The following is a 24,492-nucleotide window of genomic DNA, read 5'->3' on the forward strand; positions in this document are numbered from 1 at the left end:
TGAGTGGTACAGAAATAAACTATAGTAGGCTGTGTAGAAAAATAGGCTTTATTCAAGTCCAAATAAATTCAAGTATAAGAACCACATAAAATAAAGGCGGAAGACCCATTCCACAGACTTTATTATAGGGTGATTAGGTAATAATTTTCAAAATAAAAGCCAGTCCGGATGAATTGTTCATAAATGTAAATGCCAACTGTGCTTAAGTTCCTCTCAATTTTGAAAAGCTACAGATGAAAAATACTAACAGTGACTTATAAACAATTTCTGATTTTTAGCCAAATAAAAAGTGCCAACTGCCAATACACCATTCCAGAAACTGACTCAAGAATATATTTACAAAATACGTTTTATTGTGTGTACTCAAAGCCTCCAACGTCAAACGGTATTACAGTAAATTGAAAAAAAAAACTGTCAAGTATGTATGTGCGAGGTGGGAGGAGAGGGGGCATCAAAGCAAACAAAGATGGCATTTAAAAAAAATTAAAATAATTAAAAAAAAAGACCAAAATCATCATGTGAAATAATGAATATAATGTGGCACACTGCAAAGAAAAACCCATCTTCGGTCGTTTCATCAGGTGTGTCTTAAAAGCTCATTTTCCCCAAAAAAAATCTGCCAGAGATGATTCCACTTGATTAAGCTGGTGTTATAAACTTCTAATGAATGGAGACTGCATAGAAATCTATAAGGCACTTTGCTGAAGGTAAACATTTTCCCAACATGCTGATATGATTCCTGCTCCTCAACATTTAAATTTTCATCTCTGATTTGGAACAAAGTCCATCTTTTGTTACTGTTGTGGCTCAAATCTGTTCACCTAAAAAGGAATAATTGCCAGATCTCCAGTGATGTTTTGTTGGATATAAAATGTTCAGACATCAAGTGTATTTTTAAAAACATCCTGCCAACAGACAAACAGGAAATAAAAACAAAAGGAATCATCTCATCCTGCCTTGGCACGATTTTTGCCTGGCACGAATTCTCTTTTTTTTTTTTTTTTTTTTTTTTTTTTTAAAGGAAATACTGTATTTTTAGACCACACGTAAGATTAAATGTTCAAACAGACATTTTTTGCAGTGTAGGTCTGAACAACAGGGCAACAGGTTGGGAGGATGGGAAGCAACAGGAACCAAAACTACTTCTTCGGGGGGGGGAGACTGTTCAGCGCTGACGATCCCAGCGCCAGATTGAAGCGTCGTCGCACACGGCTATCAAAATGCTGCTGTCGCGGCTGAAGCTGGTTTGCCGGATAGCCGATGTGCATTTGGGGAGGGTCAGCGTGGTGCACCTGGAGACCAGAGAGGAGACGGTTTTAAGTTTTTTTTGACCAGACATTATCATAAATGCAGCCTGGGAAAAATCCATACATGCTGACTGCATGCATCTATAAAATGCAGCAGGCATTTCACACCCAAACTACAAACATTCAAGCCGCCACTCCGGACGGTTAACTTTGGCTGAGATGATGACATCACACTCCGTTTCCTGGGTCACGGGAGTGTTGTGTAATGATTACACAAATAAATAAACTTACTTTGCTTTGTGTGGGTCTTCCACTTCAAGGTCCCACACATAAAGCTTCCCCACCTGGTTTCCTAAAGCAAGCATCTGTCAATCAGCAACAAAAGGAGAGCAAATTTCATAATTGGTCAAAAATATAAAATACTAAATGAAACCTGTAAGATGACCATATATATACAGCCACAGATGAAAAAATGGAAAAAAAAAAAAAGAACCTTCTGCCAGAAGTCCATGGAGAAGCGCATGTACCAAATGTCGCACTGACTGTAATCGAAGCGTCCCAGAATCGTCACATTTGACTCATTGGGTTTAATGTGATCGATGTCGTCCTCCATCTTTCCTGGTTTCCAGCAGACAATGGCATTTTCACAGGACTGCAGTGAGACGGGAACAGATAAATAAAGAGCATGCTATTAAATAGTTACAGCCACATACACAGCTGGGTTTTTATTTGACCATTTTGCCAGAAAATGGGATTTCAGAATAGAACATATTTAGGATCACAAAGTATTCTGAGCAATGTTTGCTCACACTGTGTTGAATTAGTTGCCTCTTTTAGTAGATATAAGTCATTTTAAGTCAAGTTTTTACATTGAAGCCACTGTAAATATCTTTACACTGACTACTAACTTGCCTTGGAAAGAATAAGATCCCCCAGCCACCGCACACAGTCCACATAGTTCCTATGGATGTCTCGTGTTGAGAAGTCGGGGAAGTGAATTTTCTGTGAGACAAAAGGCCTAAAGAAAAATAATCTGATGATGAAAATAAATCAATCTGAAGATGTGATAGCCTAAAACTGACATGGTTATTGTTTTATACCGGTTTGTCTTTGAGGGGTTGTACTCATAAGACCCACGGATGGCTTTCTGCATTCTCTCTGAATTGATTCGCCAAAGTTTTAAGGAGTGGTCCATCCCACACGACATAATCTTTTCACCTAGAAGATCGAAATCCTGCAGCGGGATTATAAAAACAAACAAAGCACGTTTGAATCCAGGTATTGTTGGAGCGTCGTTATACACAGAGGGGCTGATTTAACTAAATACTCACAGCACTCAGGACTTCATCCCGATGCCCTTCCACACCGCCAAATATTGCCACTAATGTGTCCGTCTGTATGTTCCATAGACGAAGGGCATGATCTGAGGAAACAAGTTCAGTCAAGAATTAATTAAATCTATCATCTTATTTCCCCTCCGAAGATGATCAAAAAACTGGACCACGTATATTGTTGGTTTTTCTGGTCAAACAAACACATATTGCCTCCATTACAGGAAGACAATCTGGCTAACAACATGTGGTTAAACGTATTATGTTATCAGAGGTGAGCTGCTCTTTACAGACTAAATTTATCACTTGCAGCCGTCTGTAGGGATAGTGAGACAGCGGTAGCAGCTAAATCAAATGAGAGACACCTCCTTTACACTGATCCAACAGTGAATATACAGTGGGGGAAATAAGTATTTGACCCCTTGCTGATTTTGCAGGTTTGCCCACTTACAAAGAATGCAAAAATCTACAATTTTAATCATATGTACATTCTAACAGTGAAAGACAGAATCCCAAAGAAAATTCCAGAAAATCACATCATATGAATTTATTAAAATTGATAACCATCTGATGAGGAAAAACAAGTATTTGACCCCCTGGACCACAGATGTCAAACGGTTTTTATAGTTGGTGACAAGGTTTGTGCACATTTCGGCAGGGATGTTGGCCTCCTCCCTGCAGACAGCCTCCAAATCATTCAGGTTCCGAGGTTGTCGCCTGGCAACTCGGAATTTTAAGCTCCCTCCAAAGATTTTCAATCGGATTCAGGTCTGGAGACTGGCTAGGCCACTCCAGAACCTTGATGTGCTTCTTCTTCAGCCACTCTTTTGTTGCTTTGGCGGTGTGCTTAGGGTCGTTGTCGTGCTGAAACACCCATCCTCGACCCATCTTCAGCTCTCTCACTGAGGGAAGGAGATGTCGGTCCAGAATTCCACGATACATGGCCCCGCCCATCCTCCCCTCAATACGATGGAGTTGTTCCCCTTGGCTGAAAAGCACCCCCAAAGCATGATGTTGCCACCACCATGCTTGACGGTGGGGAAACTCGGTGTTCTTTGTCCTCCAAACACACGAGTTGAGTTGAGGCCAAAAAGTTCTATTTTGGTCTCATCTGACACATCACCTTCTTCCAGGCCTCTTCTGAGTCGTCCAGGTGGTGAATGGCGAACTTCATGCGGGCCTGTACATGTTTCTTCTTGAGCAGGGGGACCTTGCGTGCGCTGCAGGATTTCAATCCATGACAGTGTGTTACCAACCGTTTCTTTTGTAACTGTGGTCCCAGCTGCCTTCAGTTGATTCATCAGTTCCCCCTTGTGGTTTTGGGATGATTCCTCACCGTTCGCATGATCAGGCAAGATCTTGTGTGGAGGCCCAGACCGAGGGCGGTGGTGTGGTGCTTCTTCCATTTCCTGATAACTGCACCGACAGTTGACTCCAAATTGTAGCCCATCCCAGCCTTGTGCAGATCAACAATCTTGTCCCTGATGTCCGTAGAAAGTCTTTGGTCTTGCCCATGGTGGTGATGTTGGATGCTGGTTGTTTGTGTGTTGACAGGTGTCTTTTATACAGGTAACGAGGTGAGGCAGGTGTATTTGATGTAGATAATTGGTTCGGATTGGGGCTGTGTCTTAAAGAAAGACTAACTGGCTTGTAGGAGCCAGAATACTTGCTGTTTGTCCAGGGGGTCAAATACTTGTTTTTCCTCATCAGATGGTTATCAATTTTAATAAATTCATATGATGTGATTTTCTGGAATTTTCTTTGGGATTCTGTCTTTCACTGTTAGAATGTACATATGACTAAAATTGTAGATTTTTGCATTCTTTGTAAGTGGGCAAACCTGCAAAATCAGCAAGGGGTCAAATACTTATTTCCCCCACTGTATACACTGATCTTACAGTGAATATATACACTGATCCAACGGTGAATATATCATAATGCACTTTCGGTTGGGCGAGGCTGATGTTTGGGGCACCTCCGTGCTGTGAAGTCAATAACTTTAAAAAGCAAGCTGTAACTGGAAAAACATGAAATGTGCCCAGTCAACAGTCACCTGATTAAATAAAAGATTACACTTCACACGGCCCTGGTAATAAAAAATAGACATGCTGGTGCCAAAAAGTAGGTAGTAACAAATCATGGGCGAGAGAGAATTTTTAGTGTGGAGATTAGGTCTATAAAGCCATCAAAGTTGATGTTTCTGCATCCAAAATACAGCCTTTTCACATGTCAGTCATGTTGTATTCACGCCACAAAAACAACACGTGACATACCATCCCCTCACTGGCTTTTCTGTGTCATAGATTAATTGCACTGTTATTGTAGGTTATTTACCTTTGCTGACAGACAGGAGGAGATTTGGATCCCTTGGATGGAACTTCAGCTCATTGATGGCATTTCCGTGACCTACATAATGCTGGAGTTGAACAAAAAAAATTTAATTGTAGACACTATTTTTTTCTTTAATTGCCATTGCTGAGAATGAATAAATAATCATAGTAAAACTGAATTAATGTAGAGGGAATCATTTTTGATGAATGGTTTATGAGTCAGCTAACTACAAAGATGCATTTTTTCTGAATAACGTCAATCTGAACTTGGGTCACTTGTAATACAAAAAAAGAGGAAACATTCACATTTATCAAGGTTGTAGAAAAACTACATTTAAAATGGCTCCCAACAAATGGCAATATCAAATGTGGCTCCCCAAAACAAGCCAAGGCAGAAAAGGACAGAATCTCCCTTTCCATCATCATGCTCAAACCACTTGTGACAGGCTGTTATGTACACTAAATGCATCTTTAATCAATGCATTTACTTTTAAGGATTATATGGAGGAATGATTGGCTAAGTGTGTGCTGTGTTACTCCCAGACAAAATGGGAGGCTGGCTGGAAAACACAGCCCAGGGTGCATACAAATGATCAAAGTCTACTGGCTATGACAAGACAGATCAGCTTTACCTTGATACACTGCATCGAGATGTTGTTGATCACCCGAATGATGCCACGGGACCCGGCGACAGCCAACAGAGGATGGCTTGTGTTTGTGTCGTAGGTCCAAGCACACGTATAGAAGTTCTCATCTGCCTTTACACACGTTTAGTCAAGGAAAATAAATCAAAAAACTCTCCCAGTGAGCAAAATGTCCCTCTATAGTGGGAATCTACTGTACACCAGTGACCCTGCCCCCAACCTGCAGAGATGCACTCATTTTTAACCTCTGACAGAATCCCAGTTTTTTTTCCTCTCTTGTTCAAATATGGTTGTGTTAAACAACATTCATGCAAACAGTTCAAGTATGACATCTTAATGCAGTCATTGTTTGGGTTTAGCTCCACTGACAAGCAATTAAATAGGTCTGTCGGTTTCCTGTCATCCAGGTTATATAGTAGCTGTTTAAAACAAAAGCAAGTGGACCTAACACGGTGCCTGAGTGACAGAAGGACAATGAAGGAGGAGACAGCTCACAAAGAATCTCAAACAAGCAAAAGGATACGTCTGCATCGACATAAGACTGCAAGAGTCTCATTTCTCCCTGAGAGTGACATTCATACAGAGTTACCTGGGGAAGAAAAGACAGCACCAGTTAAGTATGGAACAAGACAAGAGGCGACTTACAATTGCTACATATGTCAGAGGTGGCACGGATCTGGAACAACTAGGGGTTAAGTGTCTTGCTCAGGGACACATTGGTTGATGTATCGCAGTGGGAATTGAACCCAGATCCCCACACCAAAGGCATGTGTCCCATGCACTGCGCCATCAGCACCCAAATGCTGTGGTCCAACCAAAACAAAATGTGCCACTGTGCACATTCCTGTGCAGCATCACAGAAATACCACAAGTCACTCAGATCACTTACCCTGTTACTCCCGACTGTGGCAAACACCAGCGGGTCTCCCTCCTTGCTGTGCCAGTTAAACTGGACTCCAAACAGCGGCTGGCCGTGGTCCTCCTGGAGAGATCAATTATGTCATTATGCACAAAGTTCAGGGGGTGAAATGAACACAAATCACCTAACCCACGCTGGCTATTTCAGTGTGTGATAAGACCGTAACGTTACTCCTATAAAAATCTAATGGATGGTTCAGCAGCAGTTTACGTAAGCAGCTTTGTAAGCAGGATCTGTATGTTTGATACAGGAGAAGGGACATTTTTTGTAAAAAAATAAAAATACTTTGGTGGTAATTCTAACATGATAGAAAACCCCCAAATCTACTGAATAGGTTTTGGTAGAAGAAATGATGAAACCTGGACTCAAACTGTTCAGGGTGGCATCTGTACTCACCCTCAGGCTGTTGACACATTTAAAAGAATATCTGCACTTCTTGGACTTCCACTTGCCCTTGCCCCAGCTCTTTCTGCCCGGGGCGTTGGCAGTGTTCGTGGGTGTGTCTGGGCGCTCGGCGTTAGTCCCACTCTCAACGCTGACAGCATCATCCTGCAAATGCAAAAATAAATAAAAGCAGGTGATGTGTGGACATGTTAAAGATTTCTCCTGCAGGAATGTCAGTATTTGTTAATTGCACGTCAGTAGGAACCTTTACAAGCTAAACCATCCCTTCTTACCAGTATCTGGAGCTCTTTTTACACTGTAATAGACATACTACTAACAAGTGACAAGCAACCGTGCACACAGAACATGTTATTTTGTAAAATAAGGTGTAACTTAGTTACAATAATCTGCATTAGCCTACATATATTTTAGCATCTTGTTACTGTATTTAGCTGCTTCACTAATACACATTTTGCTGCAGCATTTACATGGCTTACTCCAAGTCTAGGGGAACTAGCCTTGAAGAACTTTATCCTTGCACCAGTGGTTGAATTTTTTATTTTGTGTAGCTTAAATCTGCTGACAGAAAGTAAATGTTTGCTAACGTTAGAGACCAAGGCAAGAAGACATTTGTTTGCCCTCCATGTTGGTAATTAGAGGACATCCCTCATTAACCCGTTTTTTTAATCATCTCTCAAACCATAATCCAACAACTATTAAATTAACCAAGTCCTAACGCAGACAGACTCAAGTGGTTAGCAGCGGATATCATCATAGCTAAGTTAACGTTACACCTAGCCGGTACAGATGAACAAAGATGCTAGCTAACCACTTTAGCCGGCCGGCTACTTCGGCACGATGCTATCTGGCTAGAAGCAATTTATGGGATTTGTCGCTAAAGGAACATCGTTTAACTGCTTACATTCTCGTCTCCTGATAAATCGGGATTACTGTTCTCGTCACTGCTTAATTTCTGCTTTTTCGCTGGCATTTCTTTTCCCGCTTGAGAAGGGGACTCAGACATGTTCTTATTTTCCCTCATTTTGGCTCAAACTCCGCCTCTTCCGCTCCGCCGCCGCAAGTGCTGCCGGGTATGGCAGTTTGATTCAGTCTGAAGTTGTAGTTCATGTAGGTTCACTTCATTTTTTTTTTATTTAGATGGAAAATACAGATTATTTGTGCTTTTCTGCGTTAGATATGATTGTAACTTTATTAGTACTTCACATTATTATTATTTCTTGAAACATTTCTGTGCAATAAAATGACAAATAACAAATTTTAGTAGGTGCAACCCTAGAACATATCACTGAAGTCCAACTAGAGTATGCACAGTTTAGTGAGCATTAAATTAACTTTAAATGTTAAAGAAATGTCTCAGCCAGTCTGTGTTAGGATTCAAACTAGCCCCTGCACCTTTGCATTGCATTGAGGGAATCCAGTTGAGGTGGTTCAGATACTAAAGATGCTGGTTCTGGATGCCTACAAAGCATCTTCAACTGCATAAGCTATAAGGCTATCTTACATCTAATTTTGTTTTTCCTTGACCACACAGGTGTTTTCATTTGTCTGGTTGATTAGACCTCTGATCAGGCTGAATGTGGACCGAGCTCTGTTCGCATACGCAAGGCCCAATCAAGCCCCCACAGTCAGAGATGAAGTCTAATCAAAATAAGGAAAATCACCTGTTTGCAGGATTTTAAAGGCTATGAACACAGGTGTTTTCAGTCAATCTGGCTGATTGGACCTCTTCCCAGGACTGTGTGGGTGTGTTTAGACTGATTGACATCTTCCGGAGTCTCTTGTTAGCTTTGTTACACATGTTAGGGCAGGACGAATTACACCTTTATCATTCTTCTTGGTAGAAAAGATGTGTGAGCTAATAAATTCCCATCTAAGCTCCAGCCCACTTCAACCTGAGCAGAGTTTAATAAGTCAGAATAACTTAAATCACCTGTAAGGGTGTTCAGACGCTTTAACCAAAGTGAATACAGGCCAAAGAAAACATAAAAACACACATTTACATATATTTAATAAAAAATTGTAAAATCATAATGTTTTTCAAAGTAGACACAAATCTGTTCACTTTTACATTCCAACATAATTTTTCATCATTTGCAGTGACATCGTCCATGTTGGTGTAATGAGGCAGATTGGCTTCAGATTCACAGCATCAAGTCTGCATCCTCCAAGGAGGCCACGCTCATCTCCTCAGACAGCTCTTCATCTTCTTCCTCCTCCTCCTCCCCCCCGTCTTCCTCAGCTGCTCTCTTTAGGCCCCTCTGTTTCGACAGGGCCGCAGCGTAGCGAATGTTAAACATGTTAAAGTCACACCTGTACAAAGAAAACAAAAATGTGGGTTCCACTGGGGCCAATTGTACTATAATATGAAGTATATTATATATAATATATATAATAGGACATTAAAGGAACAGAAACAGGGAAATGTATGGAAAAATACCTAATTGAGACTTACAGTTTGGACAGATTGTCAAAGTGTCTCTGGATGCTCTTCTGCAGCGCCTGGAGCGTGGGCAGTATGGCTCCTGACCTGCACACCACATGAAGATAATCACAACGGTCACTCACAATTATATGGAGACGGCACTTGAGCCAGAGCTTGTGTACTTGACGAAACAAATTCCTAGGTAGTAGCAAGGGACTGAGAACAGACCTGTTCTTGAGTTTCTGTCCGTGCAGCATGAGCAGGCTCTGGACCCAGGTCATGTAGAACTGCAGGTGGCCCGACTTCTCCAAACTGGACGCCACGAAGCCCAGCAGCTTCTCGACGTAAATGTCAGGAAGAGAGCCGCAAACTACTGGGACTGGAACACAAACAATCCATATGATTCATCAGTTTTAGAGGTAGGAAATTCATAGACCGTTTACAAACAGGACCGTTCACTCACTCTGCTCGTGCGGCACCGTTTCCAACACTTCCTGCTTGAGGGCTTTTTCGTTGAGTCTGAACGCCAGGACGATGGCCGGCGCCCACTCCTGAAGCCGCAGCTGCTTACGTATGCTGGCCGGCGTCACGTCCAGGTCCAGGTCATAGGGGTCAAAGACCAGAGATCCATCGAGGGAGTAGACCAGCAGGCCCTCAGTGGTGGTGGCCGCCCAGCTACGCCCTGACAAAAGATGGAAACACTTTAATCTTCGCAACACCAGTTTTCCCTTGGATTGGGGACTGCAGATCTGCATTAAAGTTGAAGGACTGAAAGACCAAAACCTAATTTAAATTTTCTTTTCATTTAAATGCTTATATTTCGAAAACATAAGCAACCTTTTTTTTTTTTTTTTTTTTTTTTTATTAATCTCTTTTGTCAGACTTTATTCCAACTGACAAAACTTGCTAATGCCAACCTACCAGTAGGGGAGAACCGCAGCGAGCTCACTCGGATCTCTGGCTTAAAGTGTCGAGAACTCATATCACCTGTAAGGATAAACAGAAAGAACAAAATCAACAAGATATATTTAGAATAAACTGAAGTGAGAACATCGAGTTAAGTCAAGCAACAGCATGAGGGAATAGGGGAACAAGACATGAAGACTTCAAGCAACAATAAAAAGGACTTTAGATAGTCTTTGTACCTGCGTGACTGCATGTTCCTTACCCTCTATTTGGATTAACAAGGTACTCTACACTTTATATACTTATACTACTAACAGCTGGTCTAAATACCTCTCCTCACTCCAGGGAGGCTGATGTTGACCCCGTCTCCGTCTCCAGCTCCCTCGTCCACCAGAGCCAGGCTGCCAAACTCAGTCATCTTCCGTCGGTCCAGGAACTCCTGAAGGCAACATAAGACCACATTTGGTGAAGTTCAAGCACCAGGTAAGTCTGTTTGTAATCACTGGTTTAAAATCCCAGTTTTCCCAGGAAACATCAACCAACTACAAACTTTAAATGAAGGACTATTTTACTAGACTTTTCTCTGTGTCTACCGTTGACAGCAGTTGCACGTCCTTCCCACTAAAACAAAGTTTGTGATGTCATTATGTGCAAACTGAGTTGAAGGCGATTTCGTACCTCCATGGCATCAAAGGACAGGTTGCAGGAGATCTCAAACTTCTTCATGAGCATCTGCTCTTTGACGTTGTAGATGCAGACAAACTTGGACTGGCCTCCCGCCAAAACCGACTCCCCGTCCGCAGAGTAGCACAGCGACGTGAAGGACCTGGATGTACAAAAAGCAGAAAACGCATCCTGAATCATAAATTCCAAAAAAAAAAAAAAAAAAAAAAAAAAAAAAAGCCATCAAATCATACTTTTCCTCTCAGGACTGGAACAAAAGGAAATAAGCGCAGTTCTCGCACTCACTTGCCCTTTGCCGACTGCTTGGCTGTGATTTTATCCGTCTCTTTGCGGCCCGTCTCCAGGTCGTGGCGCCCGGCCACGGAGCCGGTTTGTGTGGCTGTTTGGGGGTTCCAGAAAGAGATTTCACCGTTCAAAGTGGCCACAGCCAACTCCTGACCATCAGGGCGGTAAGTCACTGACAAACCTGAGAGGGAACAAACACACACACACACACACACACACACACACACACACACACACACACACACACACACACACACACACACACACACACACACACACACACACACACACACACACACACACACACACACACACACACACACACACACACACACACACACACAAAAGCACAGTGAGAGTGGTCACTTACATTATCCATCGCAATAAGGTTCTTGGTCCACTGGGAAAGTTCCTGCAGTGGGAACGCCCTATTTGTGTCAAGAAATCAACTCTTTTCGAGTGTTGCTGTCCCCTAGTGGCAGTATATAAAAAAGACACAGGGAGTGTATTTACCATCAGAGCTGAGAGGAAGTGTTTCTTTGACCTGCCAGCTGTCCAACATGTCCCACAGCCGGATGGTGCGGTCCCATGAGGCGCTGGCCAGGATGGACTGGACTGGACTGAAACACAGGCAGCTGACGGGACCCTTGTGACCCCCGAGGACCTGGTCAATCACAGGGAGGAGGCGCGGCGGGTGAATAAGAGCTAGGGCTGCACAATTAATGGCAAGTTTATCGAAATTGCAATATGGACTAATGCAATATCCAAATATTTGTTAAAGGCAATGCATGAACGTGTCGACCCATTCTGAATGAAGTATTGTGGTGCTGCAGAGACCTCCCAGCCTACAAATCCTATCCTACAGACTGAAGAAAAACAATTGTTGTTTGGTACAGATCCTCGCAAAAATCTGTAATCTGTAAAAACACTGTAATCATAAAAAAAAAAAAGAAATTACGAAACAAAAACGATCATTCCCTCCAATATCGTGAATCATATCGCAATCACAATATCAGTCAGCCTTAAGAGCATACTTAAACAAAAGCCAGATTTCTAGGTGTCATTACGGGCCTACCTCCAGCAGTCTCCCTGTCTGCATGGACCACAGAAAGATCTCAAAGGAATCCTGGGCTCCAGCGCTCACCAGCTCCCCACTGACATCTACTGCCAGGGAGGAGAACTGCGCAGGCCGAGGCGACGTGAACGTCCGGAAGTTTCTGTACCTGAAATAATTAAAAACGGACACGCACAAAGATTTAAAAGTCACTTCTCTTTAGACACAAAAGGCATTCCAGTTCTCTGTGTTTTCCAGTCCCCCCACATCTCTATCACATTTGTTTTGGAAGTGAACCAGCTTCGCTGCGAGTCACCTGTGCAGGTCGAACGCTCTGACCGTCCCGTCCAGAGAAGCGCTGACGATGACGAAGCCGCTGGAGGTGAAGGTTACCTTGGTGACGCTGCTGGTGTGCTCTGTGAAGGTGACGAAGCAAAGGCCGCTGTTGGTGTTCCACACTTTGACCTGCGGAGATGAAACCACAGTCTTGATCTCGGACACAAAGGCATGGAAGAAAAAACATTTATTTTAAGACTTTGGTGCATTTCTTTTTGACATTTTCAAGCCCCTGAAATAATAATATTACTTATACTTCTTGTTAAAAAATATTGTGACTTTTTAAGACCTTTATGAATGAAATTCAAGATCTACGATATATGGCGACAAACAAAAACGTACAAAGGGAAAGCAGTCACAAAATGACTTGCAATTAAATACATTTTGCAAATTGAACATCGTTGTATATAGTGCCGAACATAGGTTGGATGCATTGTTGAACTAACATACAACATTTTGTGTCTGTGATACAATCTGAAAGAGACTGACAGCAATAACACGAAAGCTGACTGCTGCGATATAAAGTGGTTATATTTAAACTAGCAAAAGAAAGAGCTAACAACATTAGACAAAAAAAAAAAAAAAAAAACATTTCAATGAGCATTAGAGGATATTAAGAAATTATTTAAGCCCTAGAACACAATACCTCACCAAATTTAAGACTTTTTAAGGTTTAAATTTAGATTTTTAATTTGTAGACTTTTTAAGGCTCCGTGGAAACCCTATATGTATCAGGGGAAAGTGTCGAGCACTCACCTTGCCATCATCGCCTCCGGTTACGATGTACTGTCCGTCTGGCGAGTAGGCCAGCGAGGCCATGTTGTTGAAGTGTCCCTGCTGCTTGAAGACGTAGGACTCGCTCTGCCACTCCCACACCAGCAGCTGACCCATCCCTGAAACAACAATTCATTATTGAGTAAAAAATAAATAAATAAATAAAAAAAGCAGAGGAAAAGATGTCTTACCCGAGCACCCAAAGCTGATCCAGTCTCCAGAGCTGTTTATAGCCACTGAGGAGATTCTCTGGTCTGAAATACTGAAAGGAGAAGCAACGTTTTCTTCAAATCTACCTTACTAAAAACTTGCCACATGCATATTTCTAGTCCCATTTTTACTCTCGTCTCCGGAATTCCCACTCCAGCACGTTGATAAATTCACTTCACAAAACCCCCTGAGCGTTTCTCTCTCACCTTAGGGAGTGAATGAGGTTAAACTCTGGAAGCTCATGCAGGTGGAAGATTCCAGAGGCGAAGCCTGTGACCAGGATGTGGCTCGGCTTGTGGTAGGCGGCAGCTGTCAAGTTGTTGAAATCCCCCTCCTTGTTGAAGAAGTGTCTAGAAGAGCAGAGGCAAACAGAAAGACAGAGAGCTGCTGTTAGCCTTCGGAGTCATTCTGAGACATCATCTGGTATTTATCTTTATCTTGTCGGGAAGAAAGTTTTTGCAGTTCCTCAAGCTTTAATTGGAAATTAAAAAAACGACTACACAACATTAGCTCTAAGCTACAACACATGCTGATTTTCATTACAAATGCTGATACTGCCATTATAAATTTAGTACGGCCAAGGGACACATAAACCTGCGCTCTGTATAGAGCCAAAAGCCTAATGGAAAGCGGGATGATCGCCACGCAAAGGGTCAAGGTATGAACATTACAGTGTTTTGGAAGGACTTCTGGCTGTGAGGAACTACTTTGACTGAGAGATTGGAATGAAAACCTGTTGCGTGGCTTCTTAAGTAAGTTCCCAAGTAAATAAAAGTAAGATCAGATGGGTCTTACTTGCTCCTCTGCTTGTATCGAACGTTGTTGGTATTCTTCTCTTTGGGAGCTCCTGCTTTCCCTCTGATGACCTCTCCCTCCTTTCTTTCATCCTCAGACTCCTCTTCCTCCCCCGGCCTCGGGGGCTTGGGTTTATCCTGGCTCTTCTTCACGACCAGGCCGTCCAGCTCGGTGTCGCTCTCCCAGACACACAGTGTCCCGTCCTGGCTCACCGTGTACAGCTAGCAACCCAGAAACAACACTCTGATCAGTCTCTTTATTCAGGGATTTCCCTGTCAGAAGTCTTTAGGTGCAGCACCCAAGCCGGTTTTGGCAGCACCTAAGCCCAATGAATGTAAAAAAAGTGCCAAAAATGTTGAAAAAAGTCAAACAAACTGAAAGACTTTTCAGATCTAATGACTGTATTGGAGTTCTTTAGCAAGTTTTGTGTTCAAGTGTTTTGGGTGTCATTTATTTTTTAATCTGTGCTATCTTTTCCAACGTTTTAGAAACAGACATGGTGAAAATAGCAGTCCAAATGCATCTCAAAATGCATATTTGTTTTATTCAAAAACATCACATCTTGAGGAAAGACTGCTAAACCCCTCCACCAAATCTTCCACAAACTGAGGGAAAACACTGATATTGAGATTTTCTTTTTTTAATTTTCATACAAAACCACACGTGTCCTTTCAGCTTAAATCACTAAGTGGTGGAAGGCGAAACCAAACTCACGTCCAGGCTGTCCTTCTCAAAGAAGCAGCCCACGATGACGTCCTTGTGTCCACCCAGGGAGTAGTAGATGAGGTTGGCCCAGCGCTCGGCACCAAACACCCACGTCGACATGTCTTTGCTGCCCACCACAAAACACCTAAAGGAAAATGTCACAACCATGACATCTTTTTTTTTTTCTCAGGGTTTTTGCACGTTTTGACGTCTAACAAACTTTGACTCACTTGGAGTCGTCCGTCCAGTCGATGCAGGTGGTTTCATCGTAGGGGCCGTAGTAGCTCTTGTCCAACACAAAGGCATTAAACTCCCGCTGCTTTCCAGGAGCGTGGTACATCAGAGCTACGTTCTCCTTCGTAACAACAAACTTCCTGAAAGGGGAACCAATTTGATTTGATTTTGTATTCATCTCTAACATATCAGCTTTTACCAAAGGATAAAAAGGAGGATAGGTTCAAGAAGGAGCAGGCAGAAGCTAATGCTTATATAGTCCTGCCCCTACTTCATATGATTATTACAGGAAAAAAATCTAATAGATATGCATATGCAGCATACAAGATTGTAGGTCATACAACACTTACAACAATAAAACAAAATACAAGTACACCCTTTCATTACATTTCTATTCCTATATTCCGGTCTTCTACTTTCTTAAACATAAATGTACCTCTTAGATCAAAGATCAGCATAATTTTGTCCCACAAAAGAGTTGCAGTAATGGATTAATGGTGGAACGAAATAAGCTATTTGAAGATGTCACCTTTGGAACCAGGAATTTGTGGTTTTTAACACTTCAATCAATTCAGTTCATCAGACATCCTTACCTGCCATCAGGTGAGAAGCGGATGCTGCTGACAGGCTTGTGAAAGTGGAAATGATGAAGGGTGGCTCGGGTGATGAGACTGACCAACATAGCTGCGCCATCTGTGACACAAACACATATTTTTTTTTGCAACAGGAGTACAATAACTCATGCTTAAGTTCTTATATCACACATTAGTAAAAGACAGACAAAGTTGTATCTTACCTTCATCCACCACGACTGCTATGTTCCCATCAGGAGAGAGACCCACACATGTTATGTTTTTTGTAGTGGAGACGGGTAATGTCTCAGATGTGTTGCTGGAGGAGAGAAACGAAGAAATACATTTTGCTTTGACTGTTATGCTTATGATGGTGAACTTACATTTACCACCAGGTCTCACCATCATTAATTATTTACATTTTCTCTCTCTTGCAACTTGATTTGCAGGCAGGGCTTCTGCACAGCATCCAGGTGTCATATAACGCAAGACTATACTAAAACACCTTACATATGATAGCATTCACGACTCGCCATATATTCATGTATTTAATTATGACTTACTTTTTCAGGTCGAAGACGGAGACTCTGTTTCCAACCGGACTGATCACAGCGTTGCCATCTTTAGAGAAACTCAAGTTTCCCTGACGATAGACTGCTCCGAGCAGATTGGAGAACTACAGTAAAGAGACGGTGGTTTTATCACTTGACGTTATAAGCTCCCGTTTGTGTCTAGGGAGAGAACTCCATCCGTAACTCCTTCAAAAAGATGGGAATTTAACAGTATCTTGCTTAGAAGCAGGCGTAGATAAATAAAATGACTTCAACCCCTTCACAAAACAGTAACATGTTTTTGTAAACTTAGGACTTTAATGAAATGTCACTTCGTTGGTCCTTTAATAGTGTAACACAAGTTATTGGAATAGCCCATGTAAAAACGATTAAATTATATAATTAAATGCAGCCGAACTTAAGTGTGAATGTTGCCACTTTACAATAAAAAAAGTCTTCTACGATTCTTTCCCTTTAATGATATGAAATGACATATTAAACCAGTTCTGAATAAAGTCTGGTGTGCAGTCCTCTCCCTAGATCCAGGTTACCCAGCAGCGCGACAGTACCACGTTAGCTAGCAGTGGCGTACTTACCCTATAAGCAAACTTCATTTTACTGAATATCCTTTAAACTTAACGCATTAATAGCTTTTAAATATGTATATATCTCCGTAGAAGCGTAAATGTAGGACTAATATCACACATGCTTCTTCCTCCACTAGCCCACACGTGTTTGCATTTTGTTGACACTTGACACATCCGGTTTGAAATGAGTTAAACCTAAACCACTGCGCCCTTTAGCGGCAGGGAGGGTAAACTACAATTTATTTATAAATTATATCTATTAGAAAAGACTGATATTTTATTGAGCATACATACATTTGTTTTTGAGAACTACATTTTTTTTTTTTGTATTAGTCTTCTTAATGTTCTATCAGACTAATTAGAGTCAAAAAAACAAAACATACCATTTAAAAAAAACTAGGTTTCATTAAAGTTGTGTGTTAAACTAGATGAATTGTTTTTTTGGAAAGCGTGGCTATACATGGCTATATGTAGTTTGCTGCTAGCATGGAGCCTGAAGTCGGACCCCCCCAAACTCCTTCCTACATACATTGCAAAATGCTTTGTTTGCATCGCGGAAAACTGCAGTAATCCAGAGGTATTTCCTACCCAGTCCTCCCCTGCAGAGACGTTTTTGCGTTTTAGCTACGTGTTGATCTTGATCGGGTCCCGGTACACCAGCTTGAGCCTCCATTTAAAAAATGAATGAATGAAAATTCGCGTTGCAACTTGCAGCCAATGAGCAGCCGATGGGAGCTGGCTGCAGGATGACTCAATCACCATGAATAGTTTTTAATGTTCTATCAGACTTTGAACTACGAAAGTCAAAAAAAAAAAAATACTCGTTTTTGAGACATTTGCTCTAATTTTCGGGACAATTAGGGCAGGATTTGGGACAATTGCTTGGATTTCGGGACTGTCCAGAATTTTTCGGGACGTCTGGTCACCCTATAGTATCTTTATATTGTAGGACTCGATTTACTGTATTTTTCACCAAATTACATTCACATGTAGCCTTTAGAATAGTAAACGTAAGTGTTAACACTTTATAAGGGGATTAGCTACATTTGGGTTACACCGGGTACATCCTCTGTCATCTAATTTGAACTCATTTCTGCCCCTGTGGCCAACCTGCGGTCTGAAAAGATTTTTCAGTATCAAGTATTAACCTGACATAAGTCATTTTAGAAGCAACTACATAAGGCAACACTTCCAAAATTACCTAAATGGCTTAAAATAAAGCCATATACATGTTTAGTATAGAATTGACAAAATCTTTCCATTACACAAAATGTCACGAGTTTCCATCAGAAAATGAAAGATCCATACTGTACACACTAAACTGAAAGCAAAAGGTCCTGCTCAAAATAAAGGTCACTTGAAAACTGAACAAAACCAGGCCAATGCTGGCCTTTACATGATCCCTCTTGTCCTTTTACACCCAACACCCCCACTGAATAATTTAGCATCAGGCAGTTCCAGTACACACTGCAGAATACATGTAGAATTGTGTCATTGCCAAAGGTACACTGAAACTGTACAATATAACAAACCAATAATATCCAAGTTTATATTCATGCATAGTTTACTGGCTGTTGCTGAGGGGGCTCTAGGTGTTGTGGTTCAGTACAAAGTCCAGTCCAAGACCAGTTTGACTTTTATTTCAAAGATTACAGAAACAAGCATTTTTTTAAAAATGGCTTAGTAAACAGTATCTTGCACCATGAGAAATTTAACATATCCCCTTTCCTTTTTCATCTCAGTGTTTTGTGCCAGAGGTCAAAACAGGGCACCACGTGCAGCCGGACATATTTCAGGCCCCCAGTCGTGCACTCCAGACAGCCGTAAACAGTTTCCCGCCTCTGGTTGCCCATGCCGCAGAGCGCACAGGGCCCTTTGGGGATGTTGTGTTTGAGGAGGTTGACCCGTGTGTGGGAACTTTCTCTCAAGTAGGCAGTGGACACATCCGTCATGCTGGCAGCTTTCTCATAGTAGTCAGTTACCATGTCATCCATGTATGTGTCTGAGTGGGTTAGCTCCTCGAATGTTTGGTTATCTGCACGGTGGTTGGATAAAGCAAAAACTAAAAATAAGCAGTAAGTACAGTGAACGTAATCATGTTTTTTATTATGTAGTTGAGGTCATTACCGTACCTGCTCTGAAGGGGCTTCCATAGATTATTCCAGACAGGAAACGGCGCAGTCGGCCCATGGAGAAGTGACCGACGAAACCACCGAGCTGCTCCCTGATCTGCTCCCGCTCAAATCCTCCCTGAGACTCCGGGGCTACACAGATATCTGACAAGAAAATGTCAGTTCAGAGATTAGGTCATTTTTACAGGAGTTCAAGAGTCAAATTAAGGCCTACTGATATTCATTATGATGAATAATTTTATTTCAGTTAAGGTACATGAAAAAACTTCCAACAATTTGCCACCATAGCTCACTGAAATAGGCCAAAGTTAAAGCTTATTTTGCCTATATCCTATAATCCCATAGAGTCACCCAGAAATCCAACAAAACTAAATACTTTGACAATCCTAGTAATTTTACATTTTAACCAAATTACTTCATAACCCTTAATTTTAGATTTCCATCATGTAACCTGCCATGTACATCACAATTAAATAATTTTGTCTATAAAATGCCAGCACAATTTTCCAGTGGCCAAGTGGATGTCTCAAATTGTAGAGATTAGTTACATATGAGTAGCTCAAACACATTGATTTGTTAAATTGATGAACCCATGAACTTGGCATTTTTAGCACCATGCACCTTCTGTGGATGGAATTAGCTCTAATGGTGGAACGCTCCCTTTGTATGTGAGAGTTAGTGTAATAAATGCTCACATTTTCCATTATATTTCTTGCTGAAGAAATTACCCTCTAAAATAAGATCATGGTGGCAGAAAGTCATTTTGTGCCCAACTTTGTAGAAAACAGTGCCTAAAATCAGGTCAGAGATTTTTCAACCACGAAGGGACTCGAAATCTCAATCTTCAGATTGAAAGTCCGATGCATTGTCCATTAGGCCACATGGTCAGAAAATTAGACTTGCATAATTTAGTATCTGAAATATTTAGCTGTGTACAATGTGATTTCAGGTGCCAAGACATACTGACACCATAACTCCAGAGCAAGAAAAGATCCTGTTATAGTATGATAATGCGTGGCATGGAGATGATGCTCCTGCAGCTTTTCATGTGAGACACATCGTTTCAACCATGAGGAGTTTCAAGCCTTCAATTTTCTCAAAAGCCACACACCTTATCCTTTAAGTGCTCAGTTGACCTTTCATCTAAACTGTAGTGGATTAAAGTTGGAGTCAGCAAAACATAAGAAAGCAGAACATTTCATTCCAAGCTCTGTAAGCTGCATTTAGTGGTTTCTGTGATGATTGCAACAGAAGAATATTTACTTTTATTTCAATTTTCCCCTAATTTTTTGCACCCCAATATCTTAAATGAAAAAAATTCTGTGTAGTTATGACAAAAATAATTTGAATAAAGCTGCAAGTTGTGAGAGTTATAGAGTGTTCCTACCAAGTCGTCCGTCCAGTCGAACAAACAGCTCACAGATGCTAAATGCGATGGTGGTGTGAGCCGGAATGACAATGGCCTTGTCTCGACCTTTAGGATTCCTTCCATCGTCGATCTGAAACTGCAGAAACAGAAAGCTGAGTGACTGGCCATGAGATAATAACCTGCATTTGAGACAAATCATAGCGAGGAACTTCCTCTGAAAATCTCAATTTCTTGATTAATACATTTCAGTAGGCTATATAGCATTCAAAGCAAGACAAAATGGAGGCAACTGTAACAATAAATGACACTTGCAGGATAATAATAAATGCCAAAATGTAGCATAACAGTACGTAATGAAGGTCCTCTTCATTAGGAATATTTTGTAGCACTAGTATGCTGTAGCTCTTTTGTTACCGGTAAATGAAATAAAGCACAAATGCAAAGTTTTGAATGTTAATTAAAACGTCTTGTGGATGTTGCAGCTGGTGCAGGTTGGAGGTCAGACCTGTCAAGAGAAACACATGCTCCGTTTGCTAGTTTGGTTACCTAAACATGCAGTATGGTGTCATCTCTGCCTGATTATTTGAATGTAGGTTAACGGTTGATCAGGTCACCTCTGTTGTGTCTCCTCTCCAGGGTGCTCATACTAAAAGAGTGCCCAGCTTACTGAGCCCCATTTTAAAGGTCCCGGGAGATACCATGTCTTAATTAGTGAAGGGGTGTTTGAGTACTTAGATTAGTTGTTCAGGCTAACTATGTCTGATTGTACTAGGTAACGTAATGCAAAGTAAATTGAGATTAATAACAGGAGGGAAGTAGAAATGTATTGTATGTGTTTGTTGTAGTTTGTATAATTGTTAATGTTAAGTTAATTTCAGATTTCCGTTGTGCCGTGGTAGGGTCCAGGTAATGGCTATAAAAGGTTGCCAGTTTCCACTTATCCCTACTGCTGCTGTCAGGGCCACATGCAACCTGTAGTCCTCCTCACTTTAGTTTGTTGTGATTGTGTCCTCCATTTATAATAAATTGTTGGTGAAATAAAGCTGTTTGGTCTGTACTTTACCTCTGCCTCAAGTGTCCCGCTGTAAATATTCAACCGCTACACGGCCATTCTAACAGTAACACAGGTAGAGGAAAGTCACAAAGTAGAAATGTCACTTATATCTTAAGTTTGCAAACTGCAACTAACCCCAGAGTGTATTTACATGAGTAAGGGTGTGTTGTATTGGTCATGAATAAACTACAAAGCCAACTATTTCATAATAGAAAAAGCTATTTAACTTGGGATGTTTTTTAAGTAAGGGATAAATATTAAAAGTATTACGTATGCCGTCCTGACCATAAACCATTAAATTAATTAGTGTCTCCAATTCCACTGTGTTTAACACAAGTTGGTTGTATGGATTTCACAAAAGTGAGCCCAATGAACAAAGTATGTGTGTATGGTGTGTACCCTCATGGTGGTCCCTCTCATGCCGGCGTGGACGGTCAGGGAGCACTGGCGTGTGGTGCGGATGCTCTCCACAACCACACAGAGAACGGTCCGACCGCTCTCCTTGGACTGGCGAACCAGGCAGTGATCCAGATCCACTTTCCTGAAAATCAAATTTGGCATTTAGTCGTGTACTCTTAAGCCGAAAACCAATTTTTCCATCACAATAAACCTGTTAACGTCCCTCAAGACTGTCTTGCATTGTCCTCTTGTATGTGGCCCCTGTCCTGTATGTGTGCCAGTGTAGAATAACATAATCATTTATTCATCCTAACGAAGCCATCTTCTCCCGTTCCTTCTGTCACAATTAGGTCAAAGGTCAGCTATCAACTTATAGCCTTTGTTAGGAAATATTCAGTATACATCTCTAAAATATCAAATTTACACAGTAAATTGACAGTTGATTCTTATAAGATAATATAAGATAAAACTTTATTGTCGGTTCACCCAGAACATTTTCTTGCATCGTTTTCTCCGACAATCAACAGATAATATTAAAAACACAGACATAAAAATGTTTGGTCATGCAACAAACATCTGAGACACCTTTCCGTCACGCGCACGTGTGCACACACACACACACACACACACACACACACACACACACACACACACACACACACACACACACACACACAAACCACATCCAAACATGTAATTTTTGTGACACATCTACCTACATCTCTCCTTTTAATAATTAATTAATTAAAAAATAGATAATTCCACTTGGTTATCAATAAATCATTGCAGAGTTGGCACTTCATCTAATCAGCCTGAAGTGATACCATGCATGATGATGATGATGTTGCCTTGGCGACCAGCTGTATGTTGTGTTACCTGGAGTGCAGCTCTCGCAGTAAGGTGGGCACCTCCAGCTCGTGTTTGGTCACGATGCCGAACGAGGCTTTGACGGCCACAGAGTCCGATCCGCTGATGTTGAAGCCCACGTCGTTCATCAGGTGGTTTCCTAACCGGCCGCTGAGGGCCACGTCAGATTTGTCCTCGTAGTTGAGGAGTTGATAAGAAGACACTCCTGTTTCAGAATTAAAAAAAGAGCTTCTGTGATCAAGTTATGCTAAGACATATTGCGAGTATTTACATTTTCTGCTTCTTTATACTTCTTTCCCTATCCAATTTAAAGGAAATTATTATGCTTTTTACCCCACTATATTCATTTGACAGTAAGTAACTCTAGAAATTAATATTTTGAATTCAAACATGATGAAACTAAAGATATAATATAATTAAAATTAGCTCCAGCCACAGAGCCTCAGCTCTGGACATATTTACCCAATGTCCCCTTAAAATGAATCACAGAAAGTTAATCTAGGATCAGTAAGAAAGACTTTATGACTGATTAACTTCAACATAAAAGACAAAATTAGCCTTATATATTGTCAGACCAGAGTTTATTTTGAAGTGCGTTGGGGCTTGAAATCTTAACACAATTGAAGGAAATTCAGGATATTGAGTTATATTGTAACCCTTAAACAATTGACCCACTAGTCAGCCATTGCTGCATGTGCACCTACACATTGTTCAAACCCACAGAACTTTATTTAAAATGCAAGTGGAGATCCTAAATTTCCACAAAGATACCAAATATGTCAGGTTGAGTTTGGGGAAAATGTGTATAAAATGATGCATGCGACATCTGGAAAAATATTTGATAATTTGATAAAATGATTAAAAATTTGAGTATTCAAAAACTTCACTCAGTGTAGACTTTATATATTTTCTAATACATTATATATGATACTGTAGTTCCACATTTAAGCTACTTAAAAGGGGGCAAAAAAAAACAACGTATTTCAACAAAGCCAGATTTAACATATTTCACAACAAATACTCAAAAGTTGATCCTGAAAATTCTGACTGGTTAGATTTCTCTACCTGCTGTGATCTCTTTCTCCCCGACCAGGATGTCTTTCAGTGAGAAGGGGGTCGATGCGTACTTGTTCTTCTTCCAGAAATGCCTCTTCCTCTTCCTGGTGACCAGGCTGAGGGGCTGGTAGCGGTCGGCCTCGCTCAGGCTCGGGACGGGGATCAACCTCCCTGTGTCCCCAACCTGCTTCACAAAGTTCTTAGCGGCTGCTGTGAACATGTTGATACTGTAGATCCACAAGTATCAAACCAGGTTAAAAAAGAATATTGTTCCTCTAAGACTGCAGTGTCACACGATTGCTTAGGTTTATTTGCTGGTCCTGTTTGGTTGAGCTGCTCTTCTCAATGGGGAAGCTAATTCTGGAGTGTTCTTTCAGACTCGTGAAATGTTAAATAATGCAGGTGGTGTGTAATGGAATATGGTGGCAGTGGATGCAGAAGATGCATGTTTACTTGTTAGGTCACTGTAGGCCTGCAGCTTCCTGTCATGTGACAAATGAGGTGGGGAAAACACATTATAGGAGAATTTCTTACACTTTTTTAGCAGCACACTGTCTCTAACTGCTGACTAAAGTTTGAACTATGAATACAAGTCTTATTCTGAACAGTAGCTACATGTTCCCC

General features: G+C 41.2%; 3 protein-coding genes across 6 annotated transcripts; all 3 read right to left on the reverse strand.

Annotated features, from left to right (window-relative positions):
- Positions 1 to 104: 104 nt before the first annotated feature.
- Positions 105 to 7,968, reverse strand: eed (embryonic ectoderm development). The gene is made up of 12 exons (XM_028572081.1): positions 7,778 to 7,968; positions 6,868 to 7,020; positions 6,442 to 6,534; positions 6,076 to 6,141; positions 5,541 to 5,666; positions 4,913 to 4,994; positions 2,579 to 2,670; positions 2,348 to 2,481; positions 2,160 to 2,265; positions 1,741 to 1,899; positions 1,539 to 1,612; positions 105 to 1,292 (listed from the first exon to the last, which is right to left on the reverse strand). The coding sequence occupies exons 1-12, from the start codon at positions 7,895 to 7,897 to the stop codon at positions 1,166 to 1,168; spliced, it is 1,332 nt and encodes a 443-aa protein (XP_028427882.1). The 5' UTR covers positions 7,898 to 7,968; the 3' UTR covers positions 105 to 1,165.
- Positions 7,969 to 8,867: 899 nt separating this feature from the next.
- Positions 8,868 to 17,189, reverse strand: pwp2h (PWP2 small subunit processome component). Its single transcript, XM_028572030.1, has 21 exons — positions 17,001 to 17,189; positions 16,417 to 16,529; positions 16,078 to 16,172; positions 15,875 to 15,974; positions 15,278 to 15,421; positions 15,057 to 15,192; positions 14,343 to 14,563; positions 13,754 to 13,897; positions 13,529 to 13,599; positions 13,320 to 13,456; positions 12,544 to 12,692; positions 12,249 to 12,396; positions 11,687 to 11,837; positions 11,174 to 11,354; positions 10,883 to 11,030; positions 10,535 to 10,643; positions 10,220 to 10,285; positions 9,762 to 9,980; positions 9,527 to 9,677; positions 9,329 to 9,403; positions 8,868 to 9,186 (listed from the first exon to the last, which is right to left on the reverse strand). Exons 1-21 carry the CDS (start codon positions 17,016 to 17,018, stop codon positions 9,018 to 9,020), a joined length of 2,745 nt encoding a protein of 914 aa, XP_028427831.1. The 5' UTR covers positions 17,019 to 17,189; the 3' UTR covers positions 8,868 to 9,017.
- A 1,415-nt stretch (positions 17,190 to 18,604) lies between these two features.
- Positions 18,605 to 24,088, reverse strand: pjvk (pejvakin). 4 transcript variants are annotated; one of them, XM_028572096.1, is made up of 6 exons: positions 23,878 to 24,088; positions 22,822 to 23,017; positions 21,946 to 22,087; positions 20,511 to 20,628; positions 19,202 to 19,267; positions 18,605 to 19,053 (listed from the first exon to the last, which is right to left on the reverse strand). In XM_028572096.1, exons 1-6 carry the CDS (start codon positions 24,086 to 24,088, stop codon positions 18,725 to 18,727), a joined length of 1,062 nt encoding a protein of 353 aa, XP_028427897.1. In that variant the 3' UTR covers positions 18,605 to 18,724. The 4 variants fall into 4 exon arrangements, 1 of the variants encoding a protein (XP_028427897.1); XR_003691798.1 differs by lacking the exons at positions 21,946 to 22,087; positions 22,822 to 23,017; positions 23,878 to 24,088 and adding an exon at positions 21,039 to 21,148 and having other exon boundaries at positions 18,610 to 19,026; positions 19,124 to 19,267; XR_003691800.1 differs by lacking the exons at positions 18,605 to 19,053; positions 21,946 to 22,087; positions 22,822 to 23,017; positions 23,878 to 24,088 and adding exons at positions 20,843 to 20,997; positions 21,107 to 21,144 and having other exon boundaries at positions 19,180 to 19,267.
- Between the last annotated feature and the right edge of the window lie 404 nt (positions 24,089 to 24,492).

This window comes from Perca flavescens, chromosome 24 (assembly GCF_004354835.1).
Source record: "Perca flavescens isolate YP-PL-M2 chromosome 24, PFLA_1.0, whole genome shotgun sequence".
In the NCBI taxonomy this organism is placed as follows: Eukaryota; Metazoa; Chordata; class Actinopteri; order Perciformes; family Percidae; genus Perca; species Perca flavescens.